The 19,988-nt window shown below is 44.6% G+C and overlaps 1 protein-coding gene across 3 annotated transcripts in view; it reads right to left on the bottom strand.

Annotated features, from left to right (window-relative positions):
- LOC115106010 (alpha-synuclein-like) overlaps positions 1-10,567 on the bottom strand; it is a 16,484-nt gene extending 5,917 nt beyond the window's left edge. For 2 of the 3 annotated variants that reach the window (XM_029628577.1, XM_065007585.1), the window contains exons 1-3: positions 9,329-9,535; positions 9,083-9,112; positions 4,281-4,423 (exon numbers count right to left, since the gene is read on the bottom strand). In XM_029628577.1, the coding sequence (XP_029484437.1) occupies positions 4,281-4,423; positions 9,083-9,112; positions 9,329-9,449 (294 nt within the window). In that variant the 5' untranslated portion in view covers positions 9,450-9,535. Of the gene's footprint in view, positions 1-4,280; positions 4,424-9,082; positions 9,113-9,328; positions 9,536-10,354 lie in introns of those variants that run through there. The other variant, XM_029628576.2, reaches the window with a different exon arrangement.
- Between the last annotated feature and the right edge of the window lie 9,421 nt (positions 10,568-19,988).

Below are 19,988 nucleotides of genomic sequence, written 5' to 3'. Positions count from 1 at the left end.
TCTCTGAGTTTCAACTTCAGTGGGTTCAAGATTTCTGGGAAAAATACGAGCTCCGACTAGGAAAAATTGTTTTTAACAGTCATCAAACTCGGAATTCCAACTCGGGAACACAGGCCTCTTTCTAGAGCTCCGACTTTCTGATCTGAAGTTCACTGACCTCATGATTTGACCTCGTATTTTTCAGAGTTCCCAGTTGTCTTGAAAGCACCACAAGATGCTGCAGTAGCAGCTCTGGCACTTTCGGACAGATTTCCACTCATAGGCTCTGTATCTGCATGCTGTACATAACCAATATAAACCTAACAAAGATACATAAAGAATATACAAATATAAATGATTCATATTAACCTATAGACCCATAAACATGGCCAGTCAAATGTATTTCCATCAATGAAGAGGCTAAAATGCTTTACTTGACAATCGTGTTTTTTCTTCTCTTCCCGGACAATTTTATTTATCAGCTTTTCTATTTTTTAATCAGACAAAAGCCGGCTATTACCAGCTAATGGAAACCCCGGTGTGTGTGTGTTCTATCCAGCACACAAACAAACAAGTAACATCCTCACTCTTCCTCCTTCGTCGTCAGACAGCCCATCTCTCACACTGTCTAATTGATGGCTGGTGGCTGGCTGCTGTGGACAACCACATGAAAGTGGATCACTCAGCTCCCTCGCCTGCTGTTCCCTTGCTTGCTTTAGGAAGGAGGGATGAGAGAGACAGATAGATAGAGGGATAACTAACGGTAACGAGAGATGGAGCCTGGGTCGGAGACCCCTAGGCAGAGAAGCCCCTTTGATGGGCTCTAACATGGGGTCGGTCGGTCGATTGGACCTTTTTAATTTGATCGATAGCAATGGCACTGTAATGACTGGCGCTCAGAACACAAGCAGGGAACAGACAGGCACTAAGGCTACCTCCAAATGAGATCAATCCAATTCTGTGCACAGTCTCTGACTTTGCCCCAAATGGCACTCTATTCCCTACATAGTGCACTACTTTTGACCAGGGCCCATAGTGCACTACTTTTGACAAGGGCCCATAGTGCACTACTTTTGACCAGAGCCCATGTAGAGAATTAGGGAAGCAGTCTCTGTGTTTTCACTTTAACACCCAGAGGACACAATTAGGCGTTACACGGAGGACATGATAAAGCGTTACACAGGGTTTGGAGATAAAGAGCTAGGTGGCCACAGGAAATACCACAATCAAACCTCTTTGAAAACAAATCAAATGGACGTAACAAAATGTGGGGTCAGAATACTTTCCGAACGCACTGTATAATGCTGAGGTGTCAGAATACTCTCCGAACGCACTGTATAATGCTGAGGTGTCAGAATACTTTCTGAACGCACTGTATAATGCTGAGGTGTCAGAATACTTTCCGAACGCACTGTATAATGCTGAGGTGTCAGAATACTTTCTGAACGCACTGTATAATGCTGAGGTGTCAGAATACTTTCCGAACGCACTGTATAATGCTGAGGTGTCAGAATACTTTCTGAACGCACTGTATAATGCTGAGGTGTCAGAATACTTTCCGAACGCACTGTATAATGCTGAGGTGTCAGAATACTTTCTGAACGCACTGTATAATGCTGAGGTGTCAGAATACTTTCCGAACGCACTGTATAATGCTGAGGTGTCAGAATACTTTCTGAACGCACTGTATAATGCTGAGGTGTCAGAATACTTTCCGAACGCACTGTATAATGCTGAGGTGTCAGAATACTTTCTGAACGCACTGTATAATGCTGAGGTGTCAGAATACTTTCCGAACGCACTGTATAATGCTGAGGTGTCAGAATACTTTCTGAACGCACTGTATAATGCTGAGGTGTCAGAATACTTTCTGAACGCACTGTATAATGCTGAGGTGTCAGAATACTTTCTGAACGCACTGTATAATGCTGAGGTGTCAGAATACTTTCTGAACGCACTGTATAATGCTGAGGTGTCAGAATACTTTCTGAACGCACTGTATAATGCTGAGGTGTCAGAATACTTTCCGAACGCACTGTATAATGCTGAGGTGTCAGAATACTTTCCGAACGCACTGTATAATGCTGAGGTGTCAGAATACTTTCCGAACGCACTGTATAATGCTGAGGTGTCAGAATACTTTCTCACTGTATAATGCTGAGGTGTCAGAATAACGCACTGTATAATGCTGAGGTGTCAGAATACTTTCTGAACGCACTGTATAATGCTGAGGTGTCAGAATACTTTCTGAACGCACTGTATAATGCTGAGGTGTCAGAATACTTTCCGAACGCACTGTATAATGCTGAGGTGTCAGAATACTTTCCGAACGCACTGTATAATGCTGAGGTGTCAGAATACTCTCCGAACGCACTGTATAATGCTGAGGTGTCAGAATACTTTCCGAACGCACTGTATAATGCTGAGGTGTCAGAATACTTTCTGAACGCACTGTATAATGCTGAGGTGTCAGAATACTTTCCGAACGCACTGTATAATGCTGAGGTGTCAGAATACTCTCCGAACGCACTGTATAATGCTGAGGTGTCAGAATACTTTCCGAACGCACTGTATAATGCTGAGGACATTATTCAACTGCTGATGACCAGAGTGGTTACAGGGAGTTGTTTACTGTCCACACCCAAATAGTTATTTATTTACATTTCACTACTTTATGTTATTCATCAGTGGCATTTGTGTGTGTGTGTGTGTGTGTGTGTGTGTGTGTGTGTGTGTGTGTGTGTGTGTGTGTGTAGGTGCGCGTGCGCGTGTGTGTCAGGAAATTATCGTTATGAAGTCCTTGATTTTCAGGCCCAGATTTTGTTTATCATTTCCTCTCGGTAGCATAATCACAGGATAATTGTGTAATCCTCTAGAATGATGTCCCACTAAACACTAAATTAATCTGTGAGTGTCTGTGTCATGTAACCCCTCTAGTCATAAACAAAGGAGGAAGGGAGCTAAACATTTTCTTTCTAATTAGTGAGGTTTTCTCTCTGATTGATGTTGTTTATTTGTTTTTACGATAAGGCCACTGTACAGGAAATGTGTGTGTGTGTGTGTGTGTGTGTGTGTGTGTGTGTGTGTGTGTGTGTGTGTGTGAATAAGGGCAATTTACAGATAATGAATGCAGTGATCGTTGAGTACCAGAGACATCAGCTGTATGCTTTGGGTGGCTAATTCACCTGGCAGATTAACACGGTTAAAGCCACAATCTGTCATTTGTTTTTGTTGTTTACAATTGACAGCCCCTCCAGCTGTTTTGCTATTAAGCTGAGGGATGGGTCTGGAGTATGTAACCATTCTCAAATGCATAGATGGAGTTGACTTGTACTCAGCTCATTAGGCAAGTTATATCCCTTCAATAACCAATGGGTGTTTGTTATTAATTGAATTGACCATTGAACAGCAGTAAATATTGCACATTGTCCCTTTAACTGAGAGAACATGTAAGAGCAGCCTGAAGAAACCCTGTTGCTCTGCTGTTGGTTTGAAGATGAATCATCACTACGACCACAAGGCTTTCCTTTTATCTATCCGAGACTCTGTTGGGTTTTGTTTTGAAAGAGAGACAATCATTTTTCATCTTCAGAGACCGTCAGGGCTGCAAATTGTCTCAGTCTTTCAGGATATTGGACCTCACCTCTCTCTCTCTCTGTCTCTCTCTCTCTCTCTGCCTTCCTTTATCAAAACAGACTTTCAAACAGACGATGGAGAATCCATTCTGTTTTTTTATGACTGAGAACTAAGAATGTCAGAGACTATAAGAGGAGAAGAAGAAGCTAGCTGTAGAGGACTGAAGGTCAGGGTCCATTTTGACACAGACAGGAGCAGCCAGTGAATAGCTGTCATATAAAATGGATCGAAAATGTTTCATTGAAAATGGAGGACAGCATTGAAACGCAACAGGTCCGTTCTGATGAAGTTTCAGTACAAAAAACGAATAGCAATGGTCGCCTCTGTTTTCTCTCCTAGCATGTGATGTTAAAGTTTATTCCCTGACAAACATGTATTCAGTCAGACAACCATAAATTACACACCGATACTTTCTCCTTATGAGAAAGTTTATCTACAGAGAACAACAAACAATTCACTGCTAATGTGATGGTGAGACAGAGACCGTAGCTGAGATAGAAAAGAAGTTCCCCCTGAAAACACATTTGTGCTGAAGAAGAAAAAGTAAGCCACCTGTTTTGTCATTCATCTCAATTGAATAGGTTGTTGTGAAGGACGAGAGAGAGAGAGGTGGAAAGTGTGTGCCTGAGGGAAAGAAAGGCAACGCTCTCAGGTATCATTCTCACCTGTTTGGCTGGGTCTTTCTTGACCAATCCGGTCGCAGCAGCGATATTCCCCGCCCCCTCCACAGTCTTGTTGCACACTGCTGTGACACCTGTCACCATGGCACCGCCCACCTGGGACACCCCAGACACCGTTTTACCTGCAACTGTGGAGAGAGTGAGAGAGAGGAGAGAGTGAGAGAGAGAGAGAGAGAGAGAGGAGGAAGAGAGAGAGGAGGAGGAGGGGGAATAGGGAGAGAGAGAGGAGGAAGAGAGAGAGAGAGAGAGAGAGAGAGGAGGGGGAATAGGGAGAGAGAGAGGAGGAAGAGAGAGAGAGAAAGAGAGAGAGAGAGAGAGAGAGAGAGAGAGAGAGAGAGAGAGCGAAAGAGACACACACTACCAGGATACACTTCCACACGCCACCCCCAGGTGGCAGCACCAACAGGGTCTAGGTGCTGAACTAAGCCTTGATAAGCACATAAGGTGATACCATTTAAGGTGATGGTCAGTCAGTGTCCCAGCTGGCAGAGCCGTGAGGCCGCTGGGTTTGTTTGGTGGCCATGAGGCCTTTCCTTTGTTTTTGAGTCTTTATTTTGGGCATGCCTGTGTTTAAAAATATATATATATTGAACATATGTGACTCGTTTCAGGAAACTAGCCATATGTCGCAAGTCATGACTTCATAGGAGAGGCGTTTGAGCGGAAATGTTCTTTTGTTGTTTGCAGGTGCACTATCCTTCTGACCCTATGTAGCCAGGTCCCATCTACTATCCTTCTGACCCAGGCAGGTCCCATCTACTATCCTTCTGACCCAGGTCCCATCTACTATCCTTCTGACCCTATGTAGCCAGGTCCCATCTACTATCCTTCTGACCCTATGCAGCCAGGTCCCATCTACTATCCTTCTGACCCTATGTAGCCAGGTCCCATCTACTATCCTTCTGACCATATGCAGCCAGGTCCCATCTACTATCCTTCTGACCCTATGTAGCCAGGTCCCATCTACTATCCTTCTGACCCAGGTCCCATCTAATATCCTTCTGACCCAGGTCCCATCTACTATCCTTCTGACCCTATGCAGCCAGGTCCCATCTACTATCCTTCTGACCCTATGTAGCCAGGTCCCATTAACTATCCTTCTGACCCTATGTAGCCAGGTCCCATCTACTATCCTTCTGATCCTATGTAGCCAGGTCCCATCTACTATCCTTCTGACCCAGGTCCCATCTACTATCCTTCTGACCCTATGTAGCCAGGTCCCATCTACTATCCTTCTGACCCTATGTAGCCAGGTCCCATCTACTATCCTTCTGACCCTATGTAGCCAGGTCCCATCTACTATCCTTCTGACCCTATGTAGCCAGGTCCCATCTACTATCCTTCTGACCAAGGTCCCATCTACTATCCTTCTGACCCTATGTAGCCAGGTCCCATCTACTATCCTTCTGACCCTATGCAGCCAGGTCCCATCTACTATCCTTCTGACCCTATGTAGCCAGGTCCCATCTACTATCCTCCTGACCCTATGTAGCCAGGTCCCATCTACTATCCTTCTGACCCTATGCAGCCAGGTCCCATCTACTATCCTTCTGAACCTATGTAGCCAGGTCCCATCTACTTTTTAACTCCTCGCAAGTGTGTCTTGTTTGGTGTCTGCTGTGAAGGAATACCACAACAAGTCAACTACTTGGTTGATGAAGGCGTCATCCAGCAAAGGCAGCAGCGCAGTCATCAACTAGGGAGTTGGGGAAACACGTGTCGACCTGAATTGTGATAATTGCAGTGGCCAAAACAATAACCCGTTTGTGCTCTGGTATTGTGCCTGGCGGACCATGCACAAGCTCCACCAGTCTGGACCTTCACTTCCTGATCAAAGGCCACACCACGTTTACCCCTGACTGGTGCTTCGGCCTCATCAAGCAGCACTTCAGAAAGACCAGAGTGAACACTGCCTGAGATTGCTGGTGTTGTGAAGGACAGCACTGTGACAGGGGTCAACATCCCACAGCTGGTTGGACTGGAGGATGGTACGGTGCTGGTGGAAAGATATGGCTGACAACAACAGCTGACTTTGTACTTCAGGCCGCTGCCACAGATCAAGCAGTACCAGCACTTCAGGTGAACATAATTTTCATTGCATTGTATGAGGTTATTCTTCTTATCTAAACTTGGGAGGTGAATTGATATTGTGGAAGGTTGTTATGTCTTCTCAATTTTTGTTAGTTATTTCCTGTTTTACAGCTTTGATGCTCTGGAGCCTGGTGTCGTTGTCTCCAAGTAGCGTTCAGACTCAGTCGGGACCAGGTTTCAGCTGCTGCGCAATGCTGACATCCTTCGCCCCATAGATGGTCTGCCTGTACAAGCATCACCTGGACACAGCTAGACAAACGCATCTTTTTGACAAGATCAGGGAATTTTGCGACGAAGAGGCTATGGACATCACATACCCTGCACCAAACTAAAGGGCAGGACAGAAACAGGCTCCCCGAACATAGATTCCCTTGTTCATATGTGTTTCGGACGGACCAGTTCATCGCTGGGGTGAGTTCCCAGTCATCAGCACTATCTGCAGTGCCGCTAGTCACATGACTCTCTCCAACACACACACTATACAGTACCTGTCAAAGAGAGAATTCCAAGAGTGTGGAAAGCTGTCATCAAGGCAAGGTGGCTACTTTGAAGAATCTTAAATAAAAAATATATTTTAATTTGTTTAACACTTTTTTTTGGTTACTACATGATTCCATATGTGTTATTTCCATAGTTTTGATGTCTTCACTATTATTCTACTACTATTATTCTGTAGAAAATAGTAAAAATAAAGAAAGATCCTTGAATGAGTAGGTGTGTCCAAACTTTTGACTGGAATTGTACGTTGCTGCTACTATTATTTTTTTTATCCTGCTGCTCAGCCACTTTACCCCTGATCGTATGCATATAACTACCTCATCTATCACTGATATGGTTAGTGATATTGATCTTATACATACTGTATATGATTTTGTTCTTTTTCTACTGGCATTGACACTTGTTAATTTTTCCTTTATATTGACACTATCTATTTTTGATATTGCTACAATGCAAGTAACCATTTCCCTGTACCGTTTACACCTTCTGTAGAGACCCATACACTTATAGCATTTATTTCACATGACCCAATCATTTAGACAAGTGTGTGATCTAATATTTATAAAATATTTTTTATATGGACACTTTCTGTTTACCTGGATTCTTTTCCTTATTGTAGGCTACTACTTTTACCACATAGTCTTAATCTTTACTACACTACTCACTGTTTAGCACATGGCCTCACATGTGAATCCTTAAAGAGATGGGTGGGGCTGGCTTAAGAGCGTGTGAACAATGCTGATTGGGTGTAGACAAAGAAGAGCTCTCCAGTAGGTGTACCAAAACATTTAAAGGCCATTTTCTCAAAAGTGGAGTTACAAGTTTATCAACATTCAAAGCAGGATTACTTTCCCATTGTTCCTACAAATGCTGTGCTTGATATACCATTTTATAGCTCCGTGTCTCTGCTTTTATCCAATGAAAAAAACATAATTTCAAATTTTGCTACATAAGATAGAATCAAGGCGGTCGGTCACATATTTATGTTTTGTCACTATTTGAATAAATAATCATCTACCTGGTCTGGAGAGAGCTGGCCTTGGATCAAGGTTGCTGACTCCCTTGTCACATGTACATTCAACACCTAGAGGCATACGCTCATTTCTCACATAGATTCAAATCAAATTTGATTTGTCACAGGTGTAGACATTAAAGAGAAATGCGTACTTAAAAGACCTTAACCGACAATGAAGTTATAAGAAAATAACAACAACAAAAAAGTAAGAGATAAGAATAACAAAATGCACATCGTAAAAATCAGGTTACAGACCAGGTAGCTAGGTCTAAGACCCCTAGACATACAGTAGTCTAGCTATTGGTTACCCAATAGCCTGGTCTCAGATCTGTTTGATAAAGCCAAATCCTATGGTCTGGATTGTTTACTATACAGCACAAACATATCTGGGACCAGGATAGATGGGTATTCCCCTTTAGATAATGGATTCCCATTCTCATATTAAGGTATAGCAACTAAATTCTCTCTGTATATATTAACCATAGTAACCTCTACTCTGCTCTGCTCTAGGCTAGGCATGGATGGCTAGCCTAAAGCTATAACCACAAAAACCTGATTAATCCAGTGAGTGGTGGCCATGACAGCAACAAGACATGACTGAAAGGAGGACGCAGCCAGGCACACACACACACACACCATTCACTCCAATCATAAGACAATTCAGGTACTGAGGACATTCAACATGCAGCCTATCTTTCAATTCAATGGCAAATGTGAACAGCTGAACAGTGACTCCAAGACAGAGTATACGCTGTCTCTTTCAATTCAATGGAACATAATGGATTCTGTGAGCAGTGACTCTAAGATGGAGTGTATAGGCTGTTAAGGTGAGTTGAATGATATCACTGGTATTATTACTCTGCTGGCATTGGTGTCACAAACCATATCCTTGATTTTCATGACAATATGATCTCTGCTGGCTTTCTGTTAGTTGTTTAGTGTGTGTGTGTGTGTGTGTGTGTGTGTGTGTGTGTGTGTGTGTGTGTGTGTGTGTGTGTGTGTGTGTGTGTGTGTGTGTCTGTGTGTGTGTGTGTGTGTGTGTGTGTGTGTGTGTGTGTGTGTGTGTGTGTGTGTGTGTGTGTGTGTGTGTGTGTTGTAAAAATCAGGCATTAAACTAAGTGTGTACAGTAGGTTATATTCTATAAAATAGCTTAAATGTTGGTAATGGTAACATCCAACCTACCTGTTGTGACTCCATCTTTTGTTTTGTTGCCTATGAAAAGAACAAACACAGGTGAAAGACAGGTGACAAATAATGAACATCCCATTTATTGACCTTACAAAGCACCGTCATTCAATACAATTATCACTTTATGTTGGCTGATCAAAACCATTGTCATACAGAATTTCTAACATGCAATGTTGCAGCAATGATTCAACAGGAAGTAGTAAAGAACCAGCACGTGAAGCTCCTATTGTCCACACCTACCGACAAAGATAACACCACCTTTTGTCATCTCTGCCGCCCCAGTCACGCCCTGCTTGGTCTTCTCTGCCGCTGCCGCGACCCCATCCTTGGCTTTTGAGAACCCCTTCATTAGCGCGTCCATGACTGTCCAAATGAAACAGAAACAGGCGTGGAGATGTCAAAACGTGCATTCAGTGCTGTGAACAACTTCTCGGTAACAAGTGGTGTAATGGTGTGGGAGGGAGGGAGGGAGGGAGGGAGGAGCTTAGGGTCTAGTCACCACCCACCTCTGTCTTTCTTCTGACAGCCAGGTCTGGCTTAAAGACCAAATGCAGTCATTTTATATCAATATCAAATCATTGCTGGGTAACATTTAAGTACCTTGGGGGGGAGGGGGTGGAACTTTCTTTGAATCTTTGAATTTACCGCATGGTGATGTCACCATGGAAAGCCGAAACTCCTGCCTATGAAACCATGCTATGAAACCATGTTGATGTTAAGGTCTTGTGGAAATTATATTTTCAACCAGCAACTATCTGGAAATAACACTGATCAAATGTTTTCTCACTTTTATAGTGTTAGTTTGATCAGATGTTGTACAATATGATACAGAACATAGGAAAAATGAATTTTGACTGCACTGGGCCTTTAACATGTATTAAAATTCGCTTACACATGCATGCCTATGGACAGACGTTATAGAGAAACAAAAGGCAGGTAGCCTAATTCCCGTTTGAAGCCTTGATGATGCCGACTAGACTAGACTAGCCAGTCTAACCTAGAACACCTGTTGGCAGCACACATCACATCTGTTCTCCAGACACGTTGCCTCTCCATTTGAAGAATTGTATTATAGTTACATTATGTCACCACAACTCAGCCTATTTTTGTGATGAACAATTTCTGATACCCGGTCTTACATTTTTAAATAGAGAAAGGAAATCATATTACCAATTTTTTTTAATGGAAATAATAAATTAGAAAACAAAATATATCGAGATATTCTCGACTGGTGGTGAAAAAAATGGCATTCGATTTTCTACAAACCTGTGGATTGTTCTCACACCAGTAATTGCCTTCCAACTTCCCTTTCGACGTTGAATTTGAAAGACAAGTCAGCCCTTATGTCCTAGAGTTCGAGAAAAACCTGTTGCCTTGTGTTGTAGAACGGATCGATTTCGCCTTGCAGGTTTGACACCGACACTCTTCTCCGCTTTGGAACCAGAGAGCGCATGTAACCGTGTGGTGCTGATGCTGGGAGAGCTCGAGACAGAATGGTTGCTTTACAGTCTGCATCCCACAACCTCGTGCCTCCCCCCCCACACACACACAAACACACGCGCTCCCCAATCCCCCTCTCATAGGAGCGTTGATTACGTGGCAGCCCAAACTGACCACCACTATTCTCCTGTGCGTGGAAGGTTAACCTTGCGTTGTCCATCCACGCTAGTTAGTCATCAATCATTTGAAGGAAAGTCTATAATACATAACCGAAACCGATTATACATGCGTGGTTGAACATCCATCCACCATATCATGAACATTTCACATCGTCAGACAATGAGATAATAAATCACAATCGATTTGACTACGTGATGGCTTGATTATCTATGGTCTGATATTCAAAGTATAGGCTTAACATACAGCAAAACATTTAGCCTACAACATGATTCTGCTTTACACTAAAGTCCCCCTCCTATAGCATGTAGAGCCTATCATTGTGGGCTCCCAAAGGAAAAAAGTTCATGTTATATGCTCAAGAAAAATGAATAGCATTTGATTAGGTCTGTACAGCTTGTTTGGAATGGAGTTTAAAAGAGTTCACTGAACTACTCGGCTTAATGCTTCTATAGGCCCTATAGGCTTCGGCTTGGTGAGATAATGCAGCTACTCTTGACTTAATGCTTCTATAGGCCCTATAGGCTTCGGCTTGGTGAGATAATGCAGCTACTCGACTTAATGCTTCTATAGGCCCTATAGGCTTCGGCTTGGTGAGATAATGCAGCTACTCTTGACTTAATGCTTCTATAGGCCCTATAGGCTTCGGCTTGGTGAGATAATGCAGCTACTCTTGACTTAATGCTTCTATAGGCCCTATAGGCTTCGGCTTGGTGAGATAATGCAGTTGATTATCCTACACAAGCCTTCATTCATCATTAATTTGTAAGTCGCTCTGGATAAGAGCGTCTGCTAAATGACTTAAATGTAAATGTAAATTAATCAAACAGTTCTAGCCAATATAGTAAATGCTGGTGGGTGGTCGTGATGGGTGGTCATGGTGGGTGGTTATGGTCGTGGTGGGTGGTTATGGTCATGGTGGGTGGTTATGATCATGGTGGGTGGTTATGGTCGTGGTGGGTGGTTATGGTCATGGTGGGTGGTTATGGTCATGGTGGGTGGTTATGGTCGTGGTGGGTGGTTATGATCATGGTGGGTGGTTATGGTCGTGGTGGGTGGTTATGGTCATGGTGGGTGGTTATGGTCATGGTGGGTGGTTATGGTCGTGGTGGGTGGTTATGGTCATGGTGGGTGGTTATGGTCATGGTGGGTGTTTATGGTCATGGTGGGTGGTTATGGTCGTGGTGGGTGGTTATGGTCATGGTGGGTGGTTATGGTCATGGTGGGTGGTTATGGTCGTGATGGGTGGTCATGGTGGGTGGTTATGGTCATGGTGGGTGGTTATGGTCGTGGTGGGTGGTCATGGTGGGTGGTTATAGTGGGTGGTTGTGGTTGTGGTGGGTAGGTGGTCATGATTGGATGACAGTTTGCTATGGTTGTGGTGGGTGGTCATGATTGGATAACAAGCATCATGGGAGAGATGATGACCGGAAGAACACAAACAGATGATGTTTGTAATGACAAATAGCATCTTTGTATCTGATCACCTACCCACCTCCTTCCTTCTTCCCCCTCCATCCTCCACCATCATCCCCCTCTGTGTTTCCTGCCATCTTCTCCTGCCTCGTCACCACTCTCACCCTCTTCCCCCTCTTTCCCTCTGCCTCCACGCCCTCTTCCTCCTACCCCCTGCTGTCCCGTCCCCTCTCTCGTCTTGCCACATCCTGTGGACCACCCTGGGAGCCCAGTCAGTCTCTCTCTCTCTCTCTCTCTGCACCATCTCTCTCTCTCTCTCTGTCTGCATCCTCTCTATCTCTCTCTTTCTCTTTTTCTCTCTCTCTCTCTCTCTCTCTCTCTCTCTCTCTCTGCACCATCTATCTCTCTCTGCGCCCTCTCTATCGCTCTCTTACCCTGTCTCTCTCACTCTCTCTCTCTCTCTGCATCCTCTCTATCTCTCTCTGCGCCCTCTCTATCGCTCTCTTACCCTGTCTCTCTCACTCTCTCGCTCTCTCTCTCTGCATCCTCTCTATCTCTCTCTGCGCCCTATCTATCGCTCTCTTACCCTGTCTCTCTCACTCTCTCGCTCTCTCTCTCTGCATCCTCTCTATCTCTCTCTGCGCCCTCTCTATCGCTCTCTTACCCTGTCTCTCTCACTCTCTCGCTCTCTCTCTCTGCATCCTCTCTATCTCTCTCTGCACCCTCTCTATCGCTCTCTTACCCTGTCTCTCTCACTCTCTCGCTCTCTCTCTCTGCATCCTCTCTATCTCTCTCTGCGCCTTCTCTATCGCTCTCTTACCCTGTCTCTCTCACTCTCTCTCTTTCTCTGTTTCATCTCTCTGTTTCAAGCTGATAGTTACAGTTACAACGTTTCCTCCTAAAATCTTCTGGGTTCGAGATGCAAAATGTTGTATTTTTTTGTCAAAATCATAATGACAAAATGTGGTGTGATATCCTGCTCATTACAATGGCACTGTTTGAAATGTTTACTTGACAACGGGTACTATATGTAAATCTATATAGGCCTAATTACAGTGTTTATTTTCTGGGTTAGGGCTTTGGCCAGATAAATATTGACTCTTGTAACTGTGCATGATTGCAGTGTAACACAGTTTTCCAACAGAAAATCTTGCTGTGTTTGTTCTACAGTAACTACATCCACCTTTAAATTATACACTGTATTTGAATTTCAATCTTTCGCATAATTATACAAATTTTTCCATGCCTTTCTAAGACATGCAAGACAATGACTGTGAAGAAGCCTGTAAAGAAAGGATAGGGTGTAAACCTGTCCCTCTGAGGACCAAACTAGTTTTTAATTTTTTTTAACCTTTATTTAAATAGGCAAGTGAGTTAAGAACAAATTCTTATTTTCAATGACGGCCTAGGAACAGTGGGTTTAACTGCCTGTTCAGGGGCAGAACGACAGATTTGTACCTTGTCAGCTCGGGGGTTTGAACTTGCAACCTTTCGGTCCAACGCTCTAACCACTAGGCTACCCTGCCGCCCCGTTTGCTGGGTTGGATACTGAATCGCCACAAAGCTGCCGGCTAGAGCAGTATGGACGCTGTCTTGACTGACTTGTCACATACATCACCATCAACCAACACACTGGAGATCTTTAGGGTGCTTTACTAATGAGTAACTGTAGATAGTGGTTTTACATAGGTAGAAAAGAGAGAACATATTATAGTACACAATGATATGCAATTATGACTGTAAGATGCATACAACACAAAGGCTGGATTTGAGTCATTTCAGCAGGCGCTCTTATCCAGAGTAGTGAGTGCATACATTTTCATTTTTTTGAATATGCAATGTAAACATAATGAAATAAGGCTTTACGCAGAAGTGAATACTGAAAAGAATCCAATCCTGATGGTATATATGTTTTAATAGGCTGCTATTACATCTAAATGGAAGGATAATGAAGTAAAAGAGAACATTAATTACAATAGCAGAATATAATTGCTATCACATCGGCTGCGGAGAGCGTGATCACACAGTCTTCAGGAACAGCTGGTGCTCTCATGCATGTTCAGTGTTATTTGCCTTGAAGCGAGCATAGAAGTAGTTTAGCTCGTCTGGTAGGCTTGTGTCACTGGGCAGCTCTCGGCTGTGCTTCCTTTTGATGGTTCATCTGAGGGCATAGCAATACTTCTTATAAGCTTCTGGGTTAGAGTCCCGCTCCTTGAAAGCGGCAGCTCTAGCCTTTAGCTCAGTGTGGATGTTGCCTGTAATCCATGGCTTCTGGTTGGGGTATGTACGTACGGTCACTGTGGGGACGACATCTTCGATGCACTTATTGATGAAGCCAATGACTGATGTTGTGTACTCCTCAATGCCATTGGAAGAATCCCAGAACATATTCCAGTCTGTGATAGCAAAACAGTCCTGTAGCTTAGCATCTGCTTCATCTGACCACTTTTTTATTGATCTATTCACTTGTGCTTCCTGCTTTAATTTTTGCTTGTAAGCAGGAATCAGGAGGATAGAATTATGGTCAGATTTGCCAAATGGAGGGCGAGGGAAAGCTTTGTATGCGTCTCTGTATATGGAGTAAAGGTGGTAACAGGCAACATTACCTTCCTCCACACTGATGTTCAACACAGTGTCCCCACAAGGGTGCGTACTCAGTCCCCTCCTGTACTGTATACCCATGACTGCATGCCCTCACACAGTTCCAACTCCATCATCAAGTTCGCTGATGACACGACAGTAGTAGGCCTGAATAACAACAGCGACGAGACAGCTGACAGGGAGTAGGTAAGCATTCTGACGGTGTGGTGCCCAGTATACAACTCCTCCCTCAACATCAGCAAATCAAATGAGCTGATTGTGAACTTTAGGAGGAACCAGGCTGGGCCAGCTCCCATCCTCATCAACTGGGAGGAGGTCAAAAACGTAAAGTTACTCAGAGTACACATCTTAGACATTTGTATTTATTATGGACCTGTTACGCTCGTCGTTTGAATGAGGAGACCAAGGTGCAGCGTGGTAGGGGAACATCTTACTTTTATTAAAATGAACACCGAAAAACAACAAAATACAAAACGACCGTACAGTTCTGCAGGCTACACAGCAACTATACAAAATCAAGATCCCACAAACTAAGGTGGGAAAAAGGCTGCCTAAGTATGATCCCCAATCAGAGACAACGATAGACAGATGCCTCTGATTGGGAACCATACCAGGCCAAACAAAGAAATAGGAAAACTAATTTGCCCACCCTAGTCACACCCTGACTAAAAAGGATCTCTAAGGTCAGGGCATGACAGGATCCCTATTAGCTGCTGCCAAGGAAGCAGCACTTTTTCCAAAAGTTTACTATGGGTTGGTAGCAGGCTGATTGGTCGGCTGTTTGAGCCAGTAAAGGGCCCTTTGCTATTGGGTAGCGGAATTACTTTTGCTTCCCTCCAAGCCCGAGGGCACATATGTTCCTGTAGGCTTAGAATGAAGAGATGACAAATAGGAGTGGCAATATAGTCTGCTATCATACTCAGTAATTTTCCATGCATGTTGTCAGACCCATGTGGCTTGTCAGTGTTGATAGACAACAATAATTATTTCAACTCTTCCACAGTCACTTTATGGAATTCAAAATTACAATGCTTGTCTTTCATAATTTGGTCAGTTATGAATGGACGAGTAGGTTCAGAGTTTGTTGTTGTCATGTCATGCCTACATTTGCTAATCTTGCCAATAAAAAAAATCATTAAAGTAGTTGGCAATATCAGGGGTTTTGTGATGAATGAACCATCTGATTCAACGAAGGATGGAGCTGAGTTTGCCTTTTTGCCCCAAATTTAATTTAAGGTGCTCCGAAGCTTTTAACTATCATTCTTTATTTAATAGTACAGTTTCTTATTTTTGTTTGTTAAGTTTAGTCACATAATTTCTCAATTTACAGTACGTTTGACGATCAGCTGTGCAGCCAGACTTATTTGCCATTCCTTTTGCCTCATCACTCTCAACCATACAATTGTTCAATTCATTGTTCAATTCATCATCAATCCACAATTACAGTCGTTTTCCTACCGGGTGCATGCTTATTAGTAACTGGAATAAGCAATTTCACAAATGTGTCAAGTGTAGCTTTTGGTTGCTCTACATTTCACACAACAGACCGGGCAAATATCACTTACATCTTCAACATAGGAATTACTACAAAACCTCTTGTATGATCTCTATATTAGGCCCAGCCTTTGGATATGGCTACTAAATTATGATCACTACATCTGATGGATCTGGATACTGCTTTAGAGCAGATTTCTGCAATATAAACGGCAACATCTCTACTATTGACATTCCTGTCTCTTCTGAAGATGTTGAAACCATGTATTGCTACCACTATATCATCAAAGGTATCTCTTTCAGAGATAGTCAGTATATCAATGTTATTTGTTACTAACAAGTTATCAATTTCATGAACCTTGTTTCTCAGGCTACATATGTTAATGTGTGCTATGTTTAGTGCTTTTCTGCGATTCTTAATTGCTTTTATTGCTTTACTGGATGGCTTATAAGAGATAGACATGACAGTGATATTTATGTTTGAGCTGATAGTGCAGGATGAACTGCACACGGTGGGCTTCCTACTAGGGCAAACCGCCTCAGTGCTAACAATATAACTGACAGTAGCTGTTGGATTGATAGAGGCGTTCAGGGGACTTAGAGGAGCATAAAGTTACTTACATTATGACTTCCAACACCCCTGGGACTGTCACGCCCTGATCTGTTTCTCCTGTCCACCCCCCTCCAGGTGTCGCCCATCTTCCCCATTATCCCCTGTGTATTTATAACTCTGTTCTCTGTTTGTTTGTTGCCAGTTCGTCTTGTTTGTCAAGTCAACCAGTGTTTTTTGTATCAGCTCCTGCTTTTCCCCAGTCTCTCTTTTCTCGTCCTCCTAGCTTTGACCCTTGCCTGTCCTGACCCTGAGCCCACCCGCCTGACCACTCTGTCTGCCCCTGACCCCGAGCCTGCCTGCCGTCCTGTACCTTTGCCCCACCTCTGGATTACCGACCTCTGCCTGACCTAACCCTGAGCCTGCCTGCCGTCCTGTACCTCTGCCCCTGTTGCCGTAATAAACATTGTTACTTCGACAAGGTCTGCATCTGGGTCTTACCTTTATCTTGATAGTACAAACTGGCCATGACTGACCCAGCAGACCCGGGCCAGCTGCGCCACGCTATCTCCTCCCAAGGAGCCACCATCGGGAGGCACGAGGAACTGTTTCGTGGCCTCATGGAGGGGGTACAAATGTTGGCTGAACACCATGACCGGGCAATGGACAGTTTGCTGGAGCAATTCCGCAGGTTGTCTGGGAGGCAGCCTAACACAGTGGTAACAGCCCCTCAGTAACCCAGCGGTTAGCTGCGTCATCTCATTGGCCAATCCACCTTCTCGGGAGCCCCGTTTACCCCCCGTTTATTTCTGTCTCAGTGTGCCCTCATTTTCAAACTTCAGGCTCTCACCTGGGCTACTGCTGTATGGGAACAGCAGATAGCCATATGTGTTAGTCTGGAGGAGTTCGTGGGAGAGGTGAAGAAGGTTTTTTACATCCCGTTCTCCAGGAGAGAAGCTAATCCAGCTTCGGCAGGACTCCTTCAGTGTGGCCGACTATGCGGTGGATTTCTGCACGTTGGCAGTGGAGAGTGCTTGGAACCAGGGAGCACTGTTCGATATGTTCCTGCACGGCATCTCGGAGGAGGTCAAGGTTTGCTGCTCGGGAGTTACCTATGGATCTCGATTCCCTCATCGCTTTGACCACCCAAATCGATGGGCAACTACGGAACAACAGAGGGAGAGGACATTAGACTTCCCTCGCATGTCCAGGGATTCCACATTGCCTCCGAGTCATCCCGGAAGTACTCTGTTGGGCCATACGGAGAACTTTCCTGCTTCCCTTGCTCGCACCCCTGTTCATGCAATTGTACTGTGAGGAAACCAGTCTAAATCTCTCCAGGTCCAGCTACCTTGGCTTCCGAGCTGAAACTATTCAATTCCTGCGAGACTATTCAATTCCTGCTCATCAAGTCTCTTCAGATTCTCGTGGTATTGGGATTCTCTTGGCTCCAGCAACATAATCCCCTAATCAACTGGTCTACTGGTGCCATCATGGGCTGGAGTCTGTTCTGCCACGCCCAGTGTCTGAAGTCAGTGCATCCTGCCCCAGGACATCTTCCTGGGGGCTTGGAAGGTGCCCCGGATCTTTCCGGCATTCCCATGGAGTACCAGGGCCTTTGAGAGGTTTTCAACAAGGCCCGGGCTACTTCGCTTCCACCGCACCAACCATGTGACTGCGGGATTGACCTTCTCCCTAGCACCACTCCGCCCCGTGGTCGACTGTACTCGCTGTTGGGACCGGAGACCAAGGCTATTGACACCTACATTTGGGACTCCCTAGCAGCAGGATTTAAACGTCCTTCATCCTCTCCCGCCGGTGCAGGGTTCTTCTTTGTGGAGAAGAAGGACAAGACCCTGTGCCCATGCATTGACTATCAGGGTCTCAATGACATGATGGTGAAGAACCGCTACCCACTACCACTCATCTCCTCGGGCTTTGAGCTGCTCCAGGGGCTGGATCTACGGAACGCCTACCACCTGGTGCGGATACGGGAGGGGGATGAGCGGAAGACCTCCTTCAACATGGCCAGCAGCCACTACAAGTATTTGGTCATGCCATTTGGCCTCACCAACGCCTCTGCTGTGTTCCATGCTCTGGTGAATGATTTTCTCCAAGACATGTTGAACCGGTTCGTCTTCATCTACATTAATGACATCCTCTCGCTCCGCCCAAGAACATGTGCTCCACGTCCTACAGGTTCTTCAACACCTCCTGGCGGAACCAGCTGTTTGTTAAGGCAGAGAAGTAAGAGTTCCATCACTCCACCATCCCCTTTCTGGGGTACATCATCTCCACTGGGAGTGTCCAGATGGATCCCGGGAAGGTGAGAGTGGTGGTGGATTGGCCTCAGCCTTCGTCCAGGGTGCAGCTGCAACGTTTCCTGGGTTCGCCAACTTCTGTCGCTGCTTCATCCGGGGTTACAGCACCCTGGCTTCCCCCCTGTCTGCGCTCACCTCTCCCAAGGTTCTGTTCACATGGTCCCCTGCTACGGACCGGGCATTCCGGGACCTCAAACACCGCCTCACCACTGCTCCCATCCTGGTGCATCCTGACCCATCCCGTCAGCTTGTGGTGGAGGCCAATGTGTCGGATGTAGGAGTGGGGGAGGTCCTGTCCCAGCATTCTGCCCTGGATCTGAAGGTACATCTCTCCGCCTTCTTCTCCCATCGCCTCAACGCCACGGAGAGGAACTACGATGTGGGAAATCGTGAACTTCTTGCAGTGAAGATGGCTTTGGAGGAACGGAGGCACTGGCATCGTATGGACCGACCACAAAAATCTAGAGTATCTCCACACCACCAAACGCCTCAACTCCAGGCAAGCGAGATGGGCCCTGTTGTTCACACAGTTAAGCTTCTCCCGCTTGTTGTGTCTTTGGCATCATTAAAAATGAAGACTTATTTGATCAAATCAATTCTCTGTAATTATTATTACATGATTCATTTTAAACTAATCATGTAAATGTAATTAACTAGGAAGTCAAGACACCACGGAAAATCTCCAGATTAAAAAGTAAACATTTTCAGAATATAACTCTTTGGATATTTTAATATCTGATCAATTAGGCTTCTATTAATGAATTATTGTTTAACTCATGTCAGTCTCATTCCAAACATCGTAAATTGTTGGTTATCTGCACGAACCCAGCCTAAACTATAAGTCTCCATACACCAATTGGCTTAATCATTTATTTACTAACTAACTAAATAATCAGAAATG

Source organism: Oncorhynchus nerka, linkage group LG22 (genome assembly GCF_034236695.1).
Source record: "Oncorhynchus nerka isolate Pitt River linkage group LG22, Oner_Uvic_2.0, whole genome shotgun sequence".
Lineage (NCBI taxonomy): Eukaryota > Metazoa > Chordata > Actinopteri > Salmoniformes > Salmonidae > Oncorhynchus > Oncorhynchus nerka.
Note: the sequence above shows the minus strand (reverse complement) of the source record. Positions and strands in the feature narration are given on the sequence as shown.